The sequence below is a fragment of the Dendroctonus ponderosae genome, unplaced genomic scaffold (assembly GCF_020466585.1).
Source record: "Dendroctonus ponderosae isolate FM_Combo_2020 unplaced genomic scaffold, Dpon_F_20191213v2 Dpon_F_20191213_1, whole genome shotgun sequence".
In the NCBI taxonomy this organism is placed as follows: domain Eukaryota; kingdom Metazoa; phylum Arthropoda; class Insecta; order Coleoptera; family Curculionidae; genus Dendroctonus; species Dendroctonus ponderosae.
Genome location: NW_026017110.1, coordinates 46,047,260 through 46,063,016, shown reverse-complemented (window position 1 = coordinate 46,063,016; position 15,757 = coordinate 46,047,260). Strand labels below are relative to the sequence as shown.

At 37.3% G+C, this 15,757-nt stretch overlaps 3 protein-coding genes and 2 long non-coding RNA genes across 14 annotated transcripts in view; 3 read left to right on the top strand and 2 right to left on the bottom strand.

Annotated features, from left to right (window-relative positions):
• Positions 1-3,199, bottom strand: part of LOC109547027 — a 6,356-nt gene extending 3,157 nt beyond the window's left edge. Inside the window, exon 1 of one of the 2 annotated variants that reach the window (XM_019918243.2) lies at positions 3,089-3,199. The gene's annotated coding sequence lies outside the window, so the exon portion shown is untranslated. Of the gene's footprint in view, positions 1-118; positions 144-3,088 lie in introns of those variants that run through there. The other variant, XM_048663128.1, reaches the window with a different exon arrangement.
• Positions 3,200-3,301: 102 nt separating this feature from the next.
• On the top strand, positions 3,302-4,712 carry LOC109547029. Its single transcript, XR_002172843.2, has 3 exons — positions 3,302-3,574; positions 3,678-3,822; positions 4,515-4,712. It is a non-coding gene; the product is annotated as an uncharacterized LOC109547029 (long non-coding RNA).
• LOC109547030 lies at positions 3,700-4,541 on the bottom strand. Its single transcript, XR_002172844.2, has 2 exons — positions 4,259-4,541; positions 3,700-4,192 (listed from the first exon to the last, which is right to left on the bottom strand). It is a non-coding gene; the product is annotated as an uncharacterized LOC109547030 (long non-coding RNA).
• Positions 4,713-5,111: 399 nt separating the features above from the next.
• On the top strand, positions 5,112-8,770 carry LOC109536587 (T-complex protein 1 subunit theta). 6 transcript variants are annotated; one of them, XM_048663169.1, is made up of 8 exons: positions 5,112-5,285; positions 5,758-6,231; positions 6,361-6,637; positions 7,070-7,380; positions 7,445-7,559; positions 7,612-8,048; positions 8,113-8,328; positions 8,406-8,770. In XM_048663169.1, exons 2-8 carry the CDS (start codon positions 6,172-6,174, stop codon positions 8,622-8,624), a joined length of 1,635 nt encoding a protein of 544 aa, XP_048519126.1. In that variant the 5' UTR covers positions 5,112-5,285; positions 5,758-6,171; the 3' UTR covers positions 8,625-8,770. The 6 variants fall into 6 exon arrangements, with proteins under 6 accessions (XP_048519126.1, XP_048519121.1, XP_048519130.1 ...); XM_048663164.1 differs by having other exon boundaries at positions 5,130-5,289; XM_048663173.1 differs by having other exon boundaries at positions 5,270-5,285; positions 5,787-6,231.
• Positions 8,771-8,911: 141 nt separating this feature from the next.
• On the top strand, positions 8,912-15,757 carry LOC109536588 (spermine oxidase). Of its 4 annotated transcripts, none has more exons than XM_019902872.2 (12): positions 8,912-9,128; positions 9,184-9,208; positions 10,204-10,396; positions 10,455-10,681; positions 11,486-11,711; positions 11,779-12,170; positions 12,226-12,420; positions 12,480-12,707; positions 13,950-14,188; positions 14,245-14,907; positions 14,960-15,185; positions 15,245-15,757. In XM_019902872.2, the coding sequence occupies exons 3-12, from the start codon at positions 10,211-10,213 to the stop codon at positions 15,492-15,494; spliced, it is 2,832 nt and encodes a 943-aa protein (XP_019758431.2). In that variant the 5' UTR covers positions 8,912-9,128; positions 9,184-9,208; positions 10,204-10,210; the 3' UTR covers positions 15,495-15,757. The 4 variants fall into 4 exon arrangements, with proteins under 4 accessions (XP_019758431.2, XP_019758430.2, XP_019758432.2 ...); XM_019902871.2 differs by having other exon boundaries at positions 10,182-10,396; XM_019902873.2 differs by lacking the exon at positions 9,184-9,208 and having other exon boundaries at positions 12,480-12,701.

The window sequence follows — 15,757 nt, the reverse complement described above, 5'->3', positions numbered from 1 at the left end:
GAATTATTTATCAAAAAGTAATCAAGAACTATCACCTAGAGGGTATCCTGCGACACACTTAGGCTCAAGCTGTAAGAGAAAATTCCAGTTAGTAAAGAAATTAATTTGCAAAAATTACCTTGACGTTTCGATAGCTATTTTCTGCTATCGTTATCAAAAGAACCTAAATGAACCTAAAAAAGAGTATGTTAAGAAATTTTGTAACAATAGTAGGATGTAACAATAGTAGTATATGAAAATTCGCTCTGATAATTCGTCTGTGCAAATTGTCAGTTATGTGACTTTGACTTAATCTTATTGTTGAAATTAATAAAGGTAATGTTTATTAATAATTTTGGTGTAAATTTAATTTGGGTGTATGTTTCTCTGGTCTACTTCAGATTTTAGCATAGGTAACCATGTATGACTTAAATTAAATGAACATGAAGCAACACAATTATATTGATTTAGTAAGATTAGTGCGCTTTCTTTAATTTTACGTTTTTTTGTAGATTGTTCTTTTGTTAAAATTGTAGAATTATTCCATTGAATTTTGTGGCAATTATCAAATGCATGTTGACAAATGTGTGATTTATGATATTCTCTGTTTTTTATGTATGATTGGTGTTTACTAATTTTTGTGTAATGGTCTTGAGGTTTCTTCTATATAAAATTTACTGCATACGCAAGGAATTTTATAAATTACAATTTTTGCATTTTCCATTTTGTCATGAGGTTTTATTACTGAAATTTTGCTTCTAATTGTATTCTCAGTTTTGAAGATAGTCCTAATATTAATTTTTTTACCTACTCCTTTCATTTGAACTGAAAGTCCTGGAATAAACGGAATGAAAAGGTTTGTAATAGGTTTATTTTGATTTTGTTTTGTTTGCGGGAATTCAATTTCGTTAAAACATTTTTCAATAATAGAATTTGCATAATTATTGAAATTTAGAATTTCTTTTATAAATTCTTTTTCTTCGGAAAAATTAGATTGATTACAAATTATTTTTGCTCTATCATATAGGCTTTTTACGATACTTTTTTTAACCATTATTGGGTGATTTGAGTTGAAATTCAAATATCGGTTAGTATGAGTAGGTTTTCTATAGACCAAGGTTTTGAAATAAATTGCCTACATTTTTCTGAATCAGTATATCGAGAAAAGGAATTTGGTGATTTTGTTCTTTTTCAATAGTGAATTTAATTGTTGGTTCTTTATTATTCAGAATACGTCATCAAATTATTGGTTTAAATTTGTAATTATTAATGAAAGTTGATTCAAAATTTTCCATAAATAAATTACTGAAAAATGGGGATAGTGGTGACCCCATAGCCATTCCAAAATGTTGTTGATAAAAATTGTCATTGTATTGAAAGTAAGTTGACTTTACACATATTGTTAAGAGTTCAATAATGGTGTTAATGCTTAGTTCCTCCCGTTTTTTCCCGAAAACCATTAAGGTTTTCTCCAAAACCGATCACAAAACTAAAAATTTTTAATTGAAAACGCAAAAAAAACCATTATTTTCTGATGAATTCTTACTTTTCTGACAATAATGGGGGTTTTGCAGCCAAAAATTACGAAAATTAATTTTTTCCAGAAAATTCGCCTCATTCATCGGTTTGCAGGAAACTTTAGAAAACCCATTTTAGCTTCGACCTTGGCATCAAAACCAAATAATTTTATTCAGTTTTTTACCGAAAGTAATTAAGATTATCTTGGAAAAACGGCCAATGCCATCATTCGGCCAAAATTCATCGCTTCGAAGATTTTTAAAGTATTTTTCCAAAAATATTTTCCCCGAACTAAAAAAGCGAAAGTTTGTAATCATTTATTTGGAAAACTCTTGGAAACTGGCGTTTCTTCACTTTTAGATCAATATTTCTAAACAACACTGTCCAAACAGAAAAACCGAGTTTTTCCTAACGTTTTACTATAAAATACTGGCAAATTGAATCTTTACGCAAAAAAATTAAGAGATCGATTTTACAAGAAAACTCGTCGACTTTCTTTCGACTCAGTTCTGTTGCTGTGAAAATCTATATGACTTTTTTTTAGTTGTTTGAGCAAAGTAGTAAAACGTTACTCAGAAAAAATGTTAATGACTCTTTTTTGTGAAATGTGAAAATTCCGCTCTCGGGTCCCGTAAAGCTTTGATAAATCACTTATAACTCATAAACCGATGAGTTATAACTCGTTAACTCAGAGAGCGGCAACAACTCAATAGCGCAACTCAACACAGTGCTACCCAGGCCTAATTTAGAATAGGCACCATATTTAAATTAAAATCACTGCAAAATAAGGAAACGTATGGAACGATTTGTTGCATACATAACTACGACTTTTCTCTGATGAGGGATGGAAGAGCTAATATAATATAATGCTAGAAGAGGCCTTGAGAAGACCAATAACCAGTTGCCCTAGAGTGTTTTTCTACCACAAAGATTGTGATTAAAGAGAAAATGAGCGCTAAATCCTCCCGACCATCAGATCCTGAAAAAATTATTCCTATAAATGACTGAAGGTAATCCTTAAAAATTAGCAGTTGAAAGCCTTTCCAGTGCATTAAGTATCGAACACATTTGGTTCGAATTCTGCTGCTTGTTTCAGCATTTTCAGTTTGCTTAGGTAAACCACACACCAAATTTCATTTTGTGACGAGATGTTGTTAAATTATGGCCCCAGACAGAAACAGGAACAAGACAGATTTTTTGGAAATTATACCATATTCACTGGTTGAGCCTCGATGATAAGAAATGCACATTTAACTGCGTACCTACACTTATCACTTTAGTTCATCAAAGTTAGTTTTTGTCTGGAATGTTCCTATTTACATACATTTATATATCCCTTAAAGGTTTTGGTATGTGTGTTCGTTCAACTATATCTCCGTTGTATTTTTAATATAGATTTGCCTGCAAATTAGCATATGGGACTTTTCACTTCTCTTGAACAATGAAACCTAATATCTAACGACTAAAGTCTCAAGACAGACTCAAAGACTATTTTTCTCAAAACCATTCCATGTACCTCAACAATATGCAATTCATCAATGAAGGAAGGTATACTGGGAATTAGGTCTGATTTTCAATTAATTTTACTCACCAACAAAGTGGAAACACAGAAATCACATTAATATTTCAAAGTTGGACAAGGGACACAACATGGACACAACTGAACAGCACTGCGACCGTTATCAAATAATAGCAAGTAGAAGATGACGGGTGTTATTTGAATATTTGACATATGTGATGGCTTTTACATGACGTTTACCTCAGATTGAACAATGAATTGGATACAAGCACCTGGAACGGACCCTATGCACTATAATAGTGAGGCAAAATCAAAATGTAGGCAACCCTCTGTCCTGAGGGGTGTATGTCTCTTTCTATCTCATTGACTTATACGGAGATTTGGTGCAATATTAGTTTTCTTTTAAATAATTACAGTATGTTAGTTAGGTTATTGCTGAAAACATAACAAAATTGAACTATCTTAAACATTTCAGGTATAAAAAATCATAATTACAATTCTGAAGTGGAATAACGTAGGAGCAAAAAAGTAAAAGCAAATCTAATACAAGTAAAATAGGTATAAAATACTTTATTTATATAGTAAACACAAAAACTTCTAAACTTATTATTAACAATTGTTAAATAGTATGAGTTTTGTCATTTTTGCCTTACTGTTGCAGCATTTCCATTCAACTTCATATGAAGAAGTGAAGAGTGGTGGTGCATTCGACATGTTATAAAAATATCCGGAATTTTTCGGGGAGCTGAATCTCGTGGCACTCCTCACCTCACCCCCCGAGAGCCCATAAATTCTTGAAATACAGGGTAAAGTATTAAGTAGCCATATTAACAATTATCTTCTTTTCATTTATTGGACTCTTTAGAACTTCGTCCTTTTCTAACATATCGCGGAATTGACTTTCTGCGAAAAGTAGAATTTTATACACAGTATACATAATTTTTTTTTAAAGGTCTCGGGGGGTGCGCTGTACATGTGGTCATGACAAATACCATTATCTCTTATTAATAAAATTTCTATACAGTCATGACATGTACTTTCATCAATAAGGCCACGCACTATTGATACCCATACCATACCCAGATATGTATTCTGCTCGTTTTTGACGGCGTCCATTTATCCCTACGAAGTGGCTGCATCCATAATTTTAGTATTTTGGGACGTTTAAATGGAAAACTACAACAATAAAAAGAACATAAAATAAAATATTATAATGATTTACTTTACGACTTTAAAACTTACGTATGAAACGGGATTTTTCTTAATTGCTGCTCATTTTTATATCCATAAGCAACACAAGAGATCACCATTATGGAAACAAATAAAACAGACTAATGCAATTTTGTCTTTTTCACCCTTATTTTTAAAATATCAGGAAATAATAATAACACTTTGATACGCTAACATATACTGTTGCTGAAATCTATCTCGTTTGAATTTACAACACACGCAAACCATATAAAATATTACAAAATAATAACTGATGTAGTTTTATCAGGTAAAACAAAACGGGTCTGACAGAGACAAGGTACCGTCCCATTAGGCTATCTCTCTCTGTTGCCCCTGATACAACATCCCGGTATTCAACAATGGCCGGGGCCGTTCAAGGCAGAGACAAGGGATAATCAGGATTCCAAGGGATTCCCGGTACTTTACAGGACGTTACTGCGATGAGCCACCTAATACTTGTAGATAAAGACAAGTACCAGGTACTTTAGCATACAGTTCATTGTCTTTGGCACAGCTTCAGGACTATTTGCCTGCATGATACAATGAATACAAGGTAGGATATTAATCGGTCGAAAACTCGGTTTTCGTGCGCACATGACGTCGCTGGTTACCTCTTTGGTAAAGTGACCAGCTGATCCCATTTAAAATGCATGTAAACCTAGACAAATTTTCACTGAATTCAAAACGCAATAGTTCAAAAATGGAAAGTTATAGGAGGATATGGTTTGCAGCATTGCATAGCCGAATGCTTTAAAAATTGCTTATTGGGAAGAAAAATACCCTAAATAATTCTTTACAAAATCTCTGATTTTCAGCGTTTTAGCGTGCTGTGTTGCCAGAGTGACATTTGAGAAATCGGGTTGAGACAAACGAAATAATGAATTAATTGTATCACAATGAATGAATGCTCCGTGCATACAATGAATTGATTGTATCACAATAAATTCATTGTCGTACAATGAATTCATTGTATCATGGGGTCAATGCGTTTAGGCATGTTTGGAAATTTTGTAGACAAAACTGGCAAACGGCGTAAGCTGTAAGTGAGTAGAGATAGTAGTAATCACAGATCACAGCGGTACTCTGTAATCTGTGGTAGCAATTAGCATGCACATAGAAGTAAGGTCAGAAAATTAATAAGATGCCCATGCTAGCATGGAGAGAATGCGATGCTATGGCATACGGATGCCGGAGCTGACAAATTCTTAGAGGACTACAAGTTTTAAAGGATAACTCCCGAAAACTCGTAGTTCGTAGTACCAATAAGGGGTTTTTTTAGTTGGTAAGAATCCAACACTACCCAGGGTTCGGAACACTGGGTGTCTTCGCGAAGATTTTTATTCCTCCAGGCGCCGTCTCGTCTTATTAATTTACACCTTTCTTCTATGTGCATGCCACAGGTGCATGCTAATTGCTACCACAGACTACAGAGCATAGATGAAGACAACTACTGCTACAGAGTACCGCTGTGATCTGTGAGTACTACTAACTCTGCATAACCACACTTACAGCTTACGCCGTTTGCTACCTGTTGCCACAGAACATACCCCCATAGGGGATCACAGACTAAGGGGATATTTTGTGGCTGTTGCCCTATTGGGCTAGATGGTGCATAGATAAAGACAAGTTGGTGCCTTTTTTTCCTGGGTCCCAGATCTTCAGGTGTATAATTTACCAGATTTCGTAGCTCTTCGTTGGAGTGCCTTCCAGCTTTCTCGAAGTCTTCAGCCGCTTTCCTTGTGAGAAACTTAGTGGCTCCCACTCCAGGTCCCTGTAGAACATTGTATCATGATTTGCCTGGTTGTTGTTAGTAACGAATTTCAGTTGTTTAATTGTCAAAATAAACGTGCTCCGCCGCTAACAAGAACACTAACAACGCCGCTAACAAGAAATTACCCGACATTTCAAACTAACTTAAACGAAAAATGGCTCTTCACGTTCCAAAAGTGCCGGGCTTCGCCCAGATGATGAAAGATGGGACCCGGGTGAGTTACATTTTTCTCAATTTGCGTTCGAAGTCACATGTGTTTTTGCTTGGTTATTTGTGGGTGTGCACCATAAAAGTTGCATGTTCCTTGCAGATTAAATTAATTCGATATTACTATTGATTGCAGTACTTTTCCGGCTTGGAAGAAGCAGTTGTTCGTAACATTAAGGCTTGCAAAGAGTTTGCCCAATCGGTTCGGTCAGCCTATGGACCCAATGGGATGAATAAAATGGTTATTAATCATATCGAAAAGCAGTTTGTGACTAGTGATGCGGCAACGATTATTCGGGAACTGGATGTTGAGCACCCAGCTGCTAGACTGATGATTTTAGCTAGTCAAATGCAGGACTCGGAAGTTGGAGATGGGACCAATTTTGTCATTATTTTGGCAGGCGCTTTACTAGGTAAGGCCCATCCACCAACTAGTCGTTAATAATTTAATATAGAAGAAATAAAGCAAGATTTATGCATAAGTACTTGAAGAAATAAGATCAATTGGAAGGCACTTTGCATCTAGAAATAATAAAGCTTTACACAGCACTGATGCAAGCTTCATTATTATCCTAATTAGTGGATAAACCATTTTTTTTCTCCTAAACCTTAATAAATTTCCGAACTGCTTATAACCATTTCAATATTTATTAAGTATGTAAGTAGAGTTCCAATAACAGACAGGGTTTAGTTCGCTCTTCTAGTCTAATTTTCCTTGCAATCTTTCAATCCAGTTTTCATCATCAAATTCGTTTCTTGTGCAATGATGGACATTAATTAAATTAAAACTATTAATTTTTTTCTGAATCTTCAAGAAGAAACTAATTTGGTTTGATTTATTGCAGATGCTTCAGAAGAACTGATTCGTCTAGGTGTAACTCCGACTGAAATAGCGGAAGGTTTCGAGAAAGGTCTTGAAAGAGCTTTGGAAATATTGAAATCTTTGGTTTGCTACACTGTTAAAGACAACCGCGATGTAAAAGAAGTGACGCAAGCTATTAAGACTTCGATCGAATCGAAACAGTATGGAAATGAGGATTTTCTCGCCGACTTAGTCGCTAGAGCGTGCATCTCAATATTGCCTGAGCAAACCAGCTTTAACGTGGATAATATGCGAGTTTGCAAGATTTTGGGATCTGGACTTTTAAGTTCTCAGGTATATGTATATGAATAAGTTTCCAATAGAGAAAGTTTGCTGATTTCAAGGAACTTGATTGCAGGTCGTGCAAGGGATGGTTATTAAGGGGCACGTTGAGGGCGAAATCACGCAAGCTGAAGATGCCAAGATAGCAATTTACAGTTGCCCAGTTGATATCCTGCAAACTGAAACTAAAGGTAAAACAACTTGGAATTGCAAAGCTTGTTTTTTAAATGTGAGCTTTTTCAGGTACGGTGTTGATCAAAACTGCGGATGAATTGATGAACTTCAGCCGGGGCGAGGAGAATCTGTTGGAGTTGCAAATTAAGTCAATTGCCGATGCGGGAACCAAAGTCATTGTGGCTGGCGACAAATTTGGCGATATGGCTCTGCACTACGTACACAAATACAACATGATGGCCGTCAAGTTCAATTCGCAATGCGATTTGAGACAGTTGAGCAAAACTGTAAATGGCACTGTGCTGCCCAAACTGTCCACCCCATCCCCTCAGGAATTGGGCTATTGCGATTTGGTCTGCGTAGAAGAATTGGGAGACACCCCGATTGTGGCATTCAGACAAAAGGGAAAAGAGTCTAGAATATCAACCATACTGATTAGAGGAGCCAGTGATAATTACATGGACGATATCGAGCGAGCAATCGATGATGGAGTCAATACGTTCAAGGTACGTCAGTTAGCCTATGCGGAGGTTGAATCATTTTTCACCAACTCGTCTTTAATTTTTTTAGGGGCTTTCAAGAGATCCACGATTTGTTCCTGGTGCAGGCGCCACCGAAGCCGAACTGGCTGTTCGACTTCTCGAGTTTGCAGACACGCTTCCTGGTTTGGAGCAGTATGCCATTCGAAAGTTCGCCACTGCTTTGGAGGCTTTCCCCAAGGCTTTGGCTGATAATAGCGGCTTGAGGTCTCAAGTGATTCTGGAGAAAATCCTTGACGCTCACCTGGTAAACTTTTTTTTCAAAATCGTAGCTACAGTACTTCTTTTTAGGGCTGTGTCTAAGGTTTTTTAATGTTGTTTCAGAATGGACAGAAAAATGTCGGTGTTGACATCACAGCGGAAAATTCGCTGGTAGATGTGGTAGAAAAGCAAATTTTCGATCTCTACCAAGCGAAATTCTGGGGTCTTAAGTATGCAGTGGATGCAGCCTCTACCATTCTGCGGGTGGACCAAATCATCATGGCTAAGCGGGCAGGAGGGCCGAAAGCGCGCGGGCCCCAAGGCAGCGATGATGAATCTTAGTTTCGCCTTTCTATTTAGATTGGAATTGCTGCATTTTTTTTTTCAAGCAGCAGGTCCAATGTAATTTTACACGTTAATTCTTTTAATTCATTAACTCGCTAGGACTTGATTAACCTATTTCTAATTAAACAGCTTTGAAAATACAAGTTTCAAGTATTTTTTTCCCTTTTCCTAAAAAAAACCAAAGCTGATTCGAACATTTATCGTGGTTGTGCTGTGGAGGGCTGACTCAATTCCGTAACTAAGTAGAAAGCAGAGGAAAGAAACAGTTCTGGCAACCTTCTCCAATGTGTTGAGATAATACAAGCAGTTCAGATAACTGATTCAAAACGTGGTCTATCTATTTATAGATTCGAGCCCGTGGCTCTTTTAAAGTAGTTAATTTAATGCTTTCTAAATGATATTTACTAGGGATAAGAGACTACAAAGGCCTTGGTTTCCTTAAAACTTCACCCAGTTGTGTGGATAAAGTAATTCCGAAAGGTTCACCTCGCCGATCGCCAGGTAATTTGCTTTATTTTCGGCTTATTAATTGTTTAAACAAGATTTTCATCGCTAGATTGGATTACAACTGAGTTTAATTGGTGCGTATTCGATTATTTACTACCGCGCTTTCCCTCTGCAATCCATGTATGTAACGTGCGAACCAATTAAGACTGCATGTGCTTTTAAAACTCGTAGTGTTTACGCATGAAACTGCATTTGAAAGCCTACTTGCACTTGTACTGGAGCGTTTCACGGCGCAATTTGCATATCTACTGAAGCCTTAAGTTCCTTTGCCCAACTAAACAGACGAGAAAAACAAAAAATGCTCAAATAAAAAATTCAATGCGTTTTTCCGGTTTTATAGGTTAATTTTCGAAATTATTTTAGGCCTTATAACCGAAACAGGAACGCGTTTTACTTAAAATTTCTTGTGTTAATTTTTTGGAATTTTCGGGCTTTTAAATACGGTTTGATTAATCAACATCAACGTGTACAGGTCTTGGGGTTCTAAATTATAAAAGCAATTAACTAGTTTTTTTTAAGCTACTGTCCAACTAAAAAACAGGTAATGGCGAATGCTCTTAATAAATAGTTTAAAAACTTAAACAAAATCAATCATAAAATTGTTGGTTTTATTTAAAGCTCTTTCCTTGAACTTTGCCATTATTTTAATACGAGAGTCTGAATGAATGTCTGCTGTAGAGTTTGGGTCTCAGGATTTTAATTCCATTTGAAGCAAAACTGAAAATTATTATTAATGTTCATTATTCATTAGCGGAAATCTGACTCTATAATTCCGGCAGTTTTCTGATTTTTTCAAAATCAAAGTAAAAATAGATAAAATATTGAAGCCTCTTATTCCCGATTTTTGCCATTCTTTTAATGTGGAACCATAAAACCTAGGAGGAGCTAATTAAGTGTTTTAAAGCCTTATTAAATAAGAGGTCTTTTGTTGAACTCCCGGTTACTCGGAATTAAGTGCCTCTGATTAATCACTGATTTTAACTTGACAAGTTCCTAGACTTCAGAATGTTGTCTTGGAGCTAATTCTATTGCACTTTTTCTATATAGCATGAAAAATTGTCAATTCCAGTGTTTAAATGCACTGTGGGAAAACCATGGCAAAAGTTATAATCGTCGGAGCTGGCGCTTCTGGAATTGCTTGTGCTACAAGACTGATCGCAAAAGGTTTCGATGTGACGATTTTGGAAGCTGAAAACCGAATTGGCGGAAGAATTCACTCAGTTCATTTTGGAGGCACTAATGTGGACTTGGGGGCGCAATGGGTAAGATCCATTCGCAAAATTAACAATTCACGCACGGGATAACGTTGGAATATTGCAGATTCACGGGGAAAAAGGAAATGTCGTCTACGAAATGGTTGAAAACCTAAACCTAACTGATTACCCGAAAAGTTCCACGTACTCAAACATGTCGTTTTTTACTTCGACTGGAACAATGTTGGATACAAAATTGACTAATCAGCTTTATGAGATTGTGGAAAACATTCTGGAAGAGTCTGATTTGGCATCGGAACATAAAGGAACCCTAAGAGAATATTTCGATTCAAAGTAAGCGAACGGTTTTAACAAACTACAATTTTGGCCGATGGAAACAAGAAATTCGCTCGCGTTTCATTGTCGAGCAGCTGAAAAATTAGCACAAAACAGGTTGCTAAAACTACAACTTAAATCATAATTTTAAAAGTTCTTTGCTTGATTGTTACCTGTGCTATTAGCGGAAATTAGTGCATTTCTCAATTATTTTGATCGCATTAGCAAAGCTTTGGGAACTAGATTGAACAACCATTTTTTAAAGTTTCGAATTTTTCTTTTCTGATGAGCTTGACGATTTTTTCATTTCCGTTTATTTACGTTATTTAGGTAACAATTATGAAAAAACCGTCACTTTGCAAATTGCAAAAGTTCTAACTTCGTTTTAAGCGAATATTTTGCTTTACATGCAAAATTATTTTTCTGGTCTCCACCTATTTTTTAAATGGTAAAAATTAGAGTATAATTTTACTACATGATTTCCACTTTTAAATTAGACTCATTTAGATTGAAAATTGCTGCCAGTTAGAAATAGTTAAACAACAGAAAGATAATGTAAAAAATTTTATCAGAAATTTTGCAATAAAATGTTGGATTTCACCTGCAAGGGACGATTTGTTCATAAATATTTCCTATGGAACATACAAAAGTAGCAGGTGAAATGAAACTGCAATTTAAAACAATGAATCGTTTAGAGTGAGTTAAAATTCTCCGAAACCAACCGAAATTTATGTATATTTACAAAAGAATTTAAAGAACATTTAAAAGCCAACTCAGCTGAACTTGAAGCACTTAAACAGCAATTGGAAACACATTTTTTAGGTACACTAAACAAGTCAATGCAAAACTCGGCAACGAAAATAAAGAGCTGCTAAATGCTGCGGAGTTCATCAGGAACTGGTTTAGTAAGTTCTATTTGTGCATGGATCCTGCCGAGGATTTAGCGCAAGTATCAGTTAATAGCCTGGTGAAATACCGGGAATGCGAAGGAAACCATCTAGTCCATTGGAAGACCAATGGATTCGCAAGTTTCTTCAACGTTTTACTCGTAAGTACGTCTTTAATTCATTTTATTTTAGACTTAACAGCGGACTTTAGGAAAAAATACTTTGTAGGAAAACAATCCAAAATCATTCTTAACTGAGCACGTGTTGCTTAATAAGGAAGTCATCAAAATCGTTTGGGACCAAACTGGGGATTCCAAAGACAGGGGAAAAGTGAAACTGTTCTGTGCAGACTCAAGTCGCTTCACTGCCGACCATGTGATATTAACAGTTTCAATAGGAGTTTTGAAAGAAACCTACCAGACCTTATTCAAACCCAGTCTCCCATTGTGCAAAATTAACTGCCTCGAAACCATTCCAATGGGCACCTGCCAAAAAATCATCATCAAATTCCCCAACAAATGGTGGCCGGATGAAGTCAAGGACTTTAGCTTCGTTTGGACAGATGAAGACAAGAAAACCTTGCCCAAAGAATTTCCTTTTGGACCCATCAGGAATGAGAGGTTTGCTTATCAGCGTCAACTACAAACACGTTCCCTATTGTCTAAACGATTCTAGATCTTGGCTGGAAGACATTTTCGGATTTTACACTGTTGATAGCGACCCGAACATTCTTCTCGGCTGGCTAGTAGGATCAATGGTAAAAGAAGTCGAGCTCCTTTCAGACGAGCTCTTAATGAACGCTTCACTGTTTCTACTGAGGAAATTTGCCGGCGAAATTTACAAAATCAGCGAGCCATCTGAAATTATACGGTTCGTGTGATTTACTGGAAAGTTAAGGAATTTTTCTTGCTAGTTAATGGGTTTCTTAGGTCCAAATGGGGCACAAACCCGCATTTTTTGGGAACCTACTCATACGTCGGGGTGGAAATGGAAGCACGTGAAGCCACTCGGGAAGACTTGGCCAAACCTCTTGTAGTGGATGGAAAGGAAGTTGTGCTATTTGCAGGTGAAGCCACGCATTCTTGCTACTTTTCCACTGTTCATGGGGCAGTCGAAAGCGGCTGGAGAGAAGCGGATAGACTGATCGAAAGGTCTTAGTAAGTTTATTGTTTTTATTTGCCATAATTTTACTGGGTATTAAGAATGCGAGAGGTTTTGTAACGAGAGAAAAACTAATTCTGATTTGAACACCGACCTTTTGGAATTTTTTTTTCAGATTGTTCTTCAAGAACAATCAACTCTTCTGCTTCTTCCAGGGCGTCTCCCTAAAAAATTACTGGAAAAACAACCGACTGATCAGCTCGAAAAGAGACATCGCAGCTTGTTCTTTAAGTATCTTCAAGAACAGTCTCTAAATCACTGTAGTTTTGCTACTTAAGACGCAACTAATAAAGTGTCTGAAAGTAACTTAAAGTCCATTTAAATGTCTTTATAATGAAGGTTTAAGACCGACAATCACTTGAGAAACACTCGAATAATGAAGCAAAGAAACAATGGCGGTAGTATTTTAAGTGGCTGCAAGTACAGTTTGTCAATTACCTTGAAATAAATTCGCAATTCAAATTCACGCAAAAAGTGCTTAAGATCGCTTGAAGGCCTTTAAATGCTTCAAAATGCCCGATCGCTAGTGAAAATTACTGGAAAAACAACCGAGCGATCAGCTCGAGAAGAGACATCGCAGCTTGTTGCATACGTATCTTCAAAAGCAGCCCCTAAGTTCCTGTCTGGTCTTCCTACTTGAGACGTAACTAAGTGTCTGAAAGTGACTTAAAGTCCATTTAAAGGGCTTTATAACGAAAGTTTAAGACGGACAATCGATTGAGAAACACCCGAATAATTAAACAAAGAAACATTGGCGATAGTATTTTAGGTGGCTCCAAGTACAGTTTGTCAATTATCTTCAAATAAATTCGCTGCTCAAAATCAAGCAAAAAAGTGCTTAAAGATAACTTGAAGGAGATTAAACATAACCTTTTGTTCTTTTGACCCATCAGATATTTTCTGCGAAGCTGTTTAAACTTTTTGGTTTCCTGCCTTTTTAATGCGTAATGTGTTAGTCTAAACACCCCGGGTCCAAAATGAACAGTTTTTGCTCATCTAGCTTTAGCAGTTAAACATTTGTGATGAACTTAAATAGTAAATAAAATTGAAACTAATGGGGTTTTCGCCTAAAAACCCATTAGTTTCAAGGAATGGCCTCGAAAGTCTATCTCTTTTAGTAAATAAAATTGTCTGTAAGCTCAAGGATGATATGCGGTCGATGATTTTTCCGGAGGTTAAGTACTTTTGACCGTTGTAGACCAATTTTCCCATAAAAATTGAAAAAAGATTATTTCCAGCAAATCCAGACGCCATAAGGTAGTCATAGTTGGAGCTGGAATAGCTGGTCTGGCCGCCGCAACTAAACTGCTCGAGAATAAAATTGACGACTTTCTGCTACTGGAAGCTCAAGAAGAAGCTGGCGGCCGCATCAAAACCGTTCAAATTGGAAACAAACCCATCGATTTGGGGGCACAGTGGATGCATGGCAAAAGCAACCCATTGTACGACTTGGCAAAAGAAAAGCAACTTATTTCAGGTGGGTTCGGCCACGCGAAATCGCGGGCAGTTTCCATCAACTCTCAATGTTTCCAGACGAAATGTCCGAGGAAGGGTTGGGCCTGTACGTGAGAAGCAACGGGAAAATCGTGGATAAATTCATGGTGGACAAAGTGGCCTTTAAAGTGGGCCAGATTCTGGAAGGCTGCTCGAAATTAGTCAGTGAAAATAGTGGCTGCACTGCTTTGGGAACCATTCTTGAGCAGCATTTTTTCCGGTATCTAGAGGAACACGTTCCTGATGAGAGCGAAGCTGAAGTTATGAAGGAGCTTTATGACTGGCATGTGAGGTTTCAAGTCATCGACAACTCCTGCAAGGATTTATCGAAACTGAGCGCGAAAAGGTGGGCTGATTATGTTTGCCTTGATGATGAAGCCCACGCCAATATGAAACATGGGTATCAATCGCTAGTTCAACTCCTTCTGGATGGTCTTCCGGACAACCAGGTGAAGTTCAACACGGAAGTCACTAAAATCAGTTTCTCTCCGCAATCGGAGATCAAACTAGATCTTCTGGCCGGTGGTTCGATAGTGTGCGAGCATTTGATTTTAACGCCCTCCTTAGGGGTGCTCAAGGAGTTCCAGGGGCTTTCCAATGTTCTACCCGAGTCCTTAATGGTAAATATTGCCAATATGGGCTTTGCCAGTATATGCAAAGTGTATTTATTTTACGACCGCAAATGGTGGGGAGACTCCCAGGGTGAGATCTGTTCGTTTAGGGCCTAACCAGGTGTAAATTCTGGCTCTTTTAGGGTTCCAACTGCTCTGGAGCAGCGATCACAATGCGACTTGGCAAAGACACATCACTGGGTTCGATGAAGTTTTCAATCACGAGAACACTTTGATGACCTGGGTGGGTGGAGATTCTGTGCGAGAAGTGGAACGTCTGCCTGCAGAAGAAGTCGGAAAACAGTGTACTGAACTACTGAGGACTTTCCTGCCCAACTATTCCGTGCCGGAACCAATGGAAGTTATTCGGTAAGGCGAGGGAGACGAAACTGACCTGTTCATGCAACCAGAGAACCAAATTTCTTTAGAACCCAGTGGCTTTCCAACCCGTTCATCAAAGGCAGTTATTCCCACATAACTCCCGAATGTGACGATTGCAATGCGGGAATAAACGCCTTAAAACAGCCGGTGCTGGTAGACGGGGTTCCGAGGATTCTTTTGGCTGGGGAGGCAATTCACTCATCGCATTATTCAACCACCCACGGAGCGTACGAATCTGGATTAGACCAAGCGCAAGTTTTATGTGATTTTCTTTTGGAAAACAAGCCTGCTATTTAGTTGCATATTTTTAAGACTGAATGCCTGCGAAGTTTTAAGTTATTAAAACTAGACATATTTATGCCAATGAACACGGAAAACCATTAACCTTTCACTTTTTATGCGCTAAAATGCAATGTTCTATGTTATATTGCGTTCGCATTCACATTTCCAGCGCTCTTAGATATTTTTTCAACAACTAGTATTATTTGTGGGATTTTTGGCGATTTAATTGGTTTGGTTGGTTTTAATCCCAAAAAACATTTGCAAGTGTATATAAAACA

Excerpts from the sequence above, each read along its gene's own strand:
- LOC109536587 (XM_048663169.1), top strand. The coding sequence starts at position 6,172 with ATGGCTCTTCACGTTCCAAAAGTGCCGGGCTTCGCCCAGATGATGAAA. Across the intron at positions 7,381-7,444 it reads CTGGACTTTTAAGTTCTCAG|GTCGTGCAAGGGATGGTTAT; the intron begins GTATATGTATAT and ends ACTTGATTGCAG. Across the intron at positions 8,049-8,112 it reads ATGGAGTCAATACGTTCAAG|GGGCTTTCAAGAGATCCACG; the intron begins GTACGTCAGTTA and ends TAATTTTTTTAG.
- LOC109536588 (XM_019902870.2), top strand. The coding sequence starts at position 10,211 with ATGCACTGTGGGAAAACCATGGCAAAAGTTATAATCGTCGGAGCTGGC. Across the intron at positions 10,682-11,485 it reads AGAGAATATTTCGATTCAAA|GTACACTAAACAAGTCAATG; the intron begins GTAAGCGAACGG and ends CACATTTTTTAG. Across the intron at positions 12,421-12,479 it reads GAGCCATCTGAAATTATACG|GTCCAAATGGGGCACAAACC; the intron begins GTTCGTGTGATT and ends TGGGTTTCTTAG.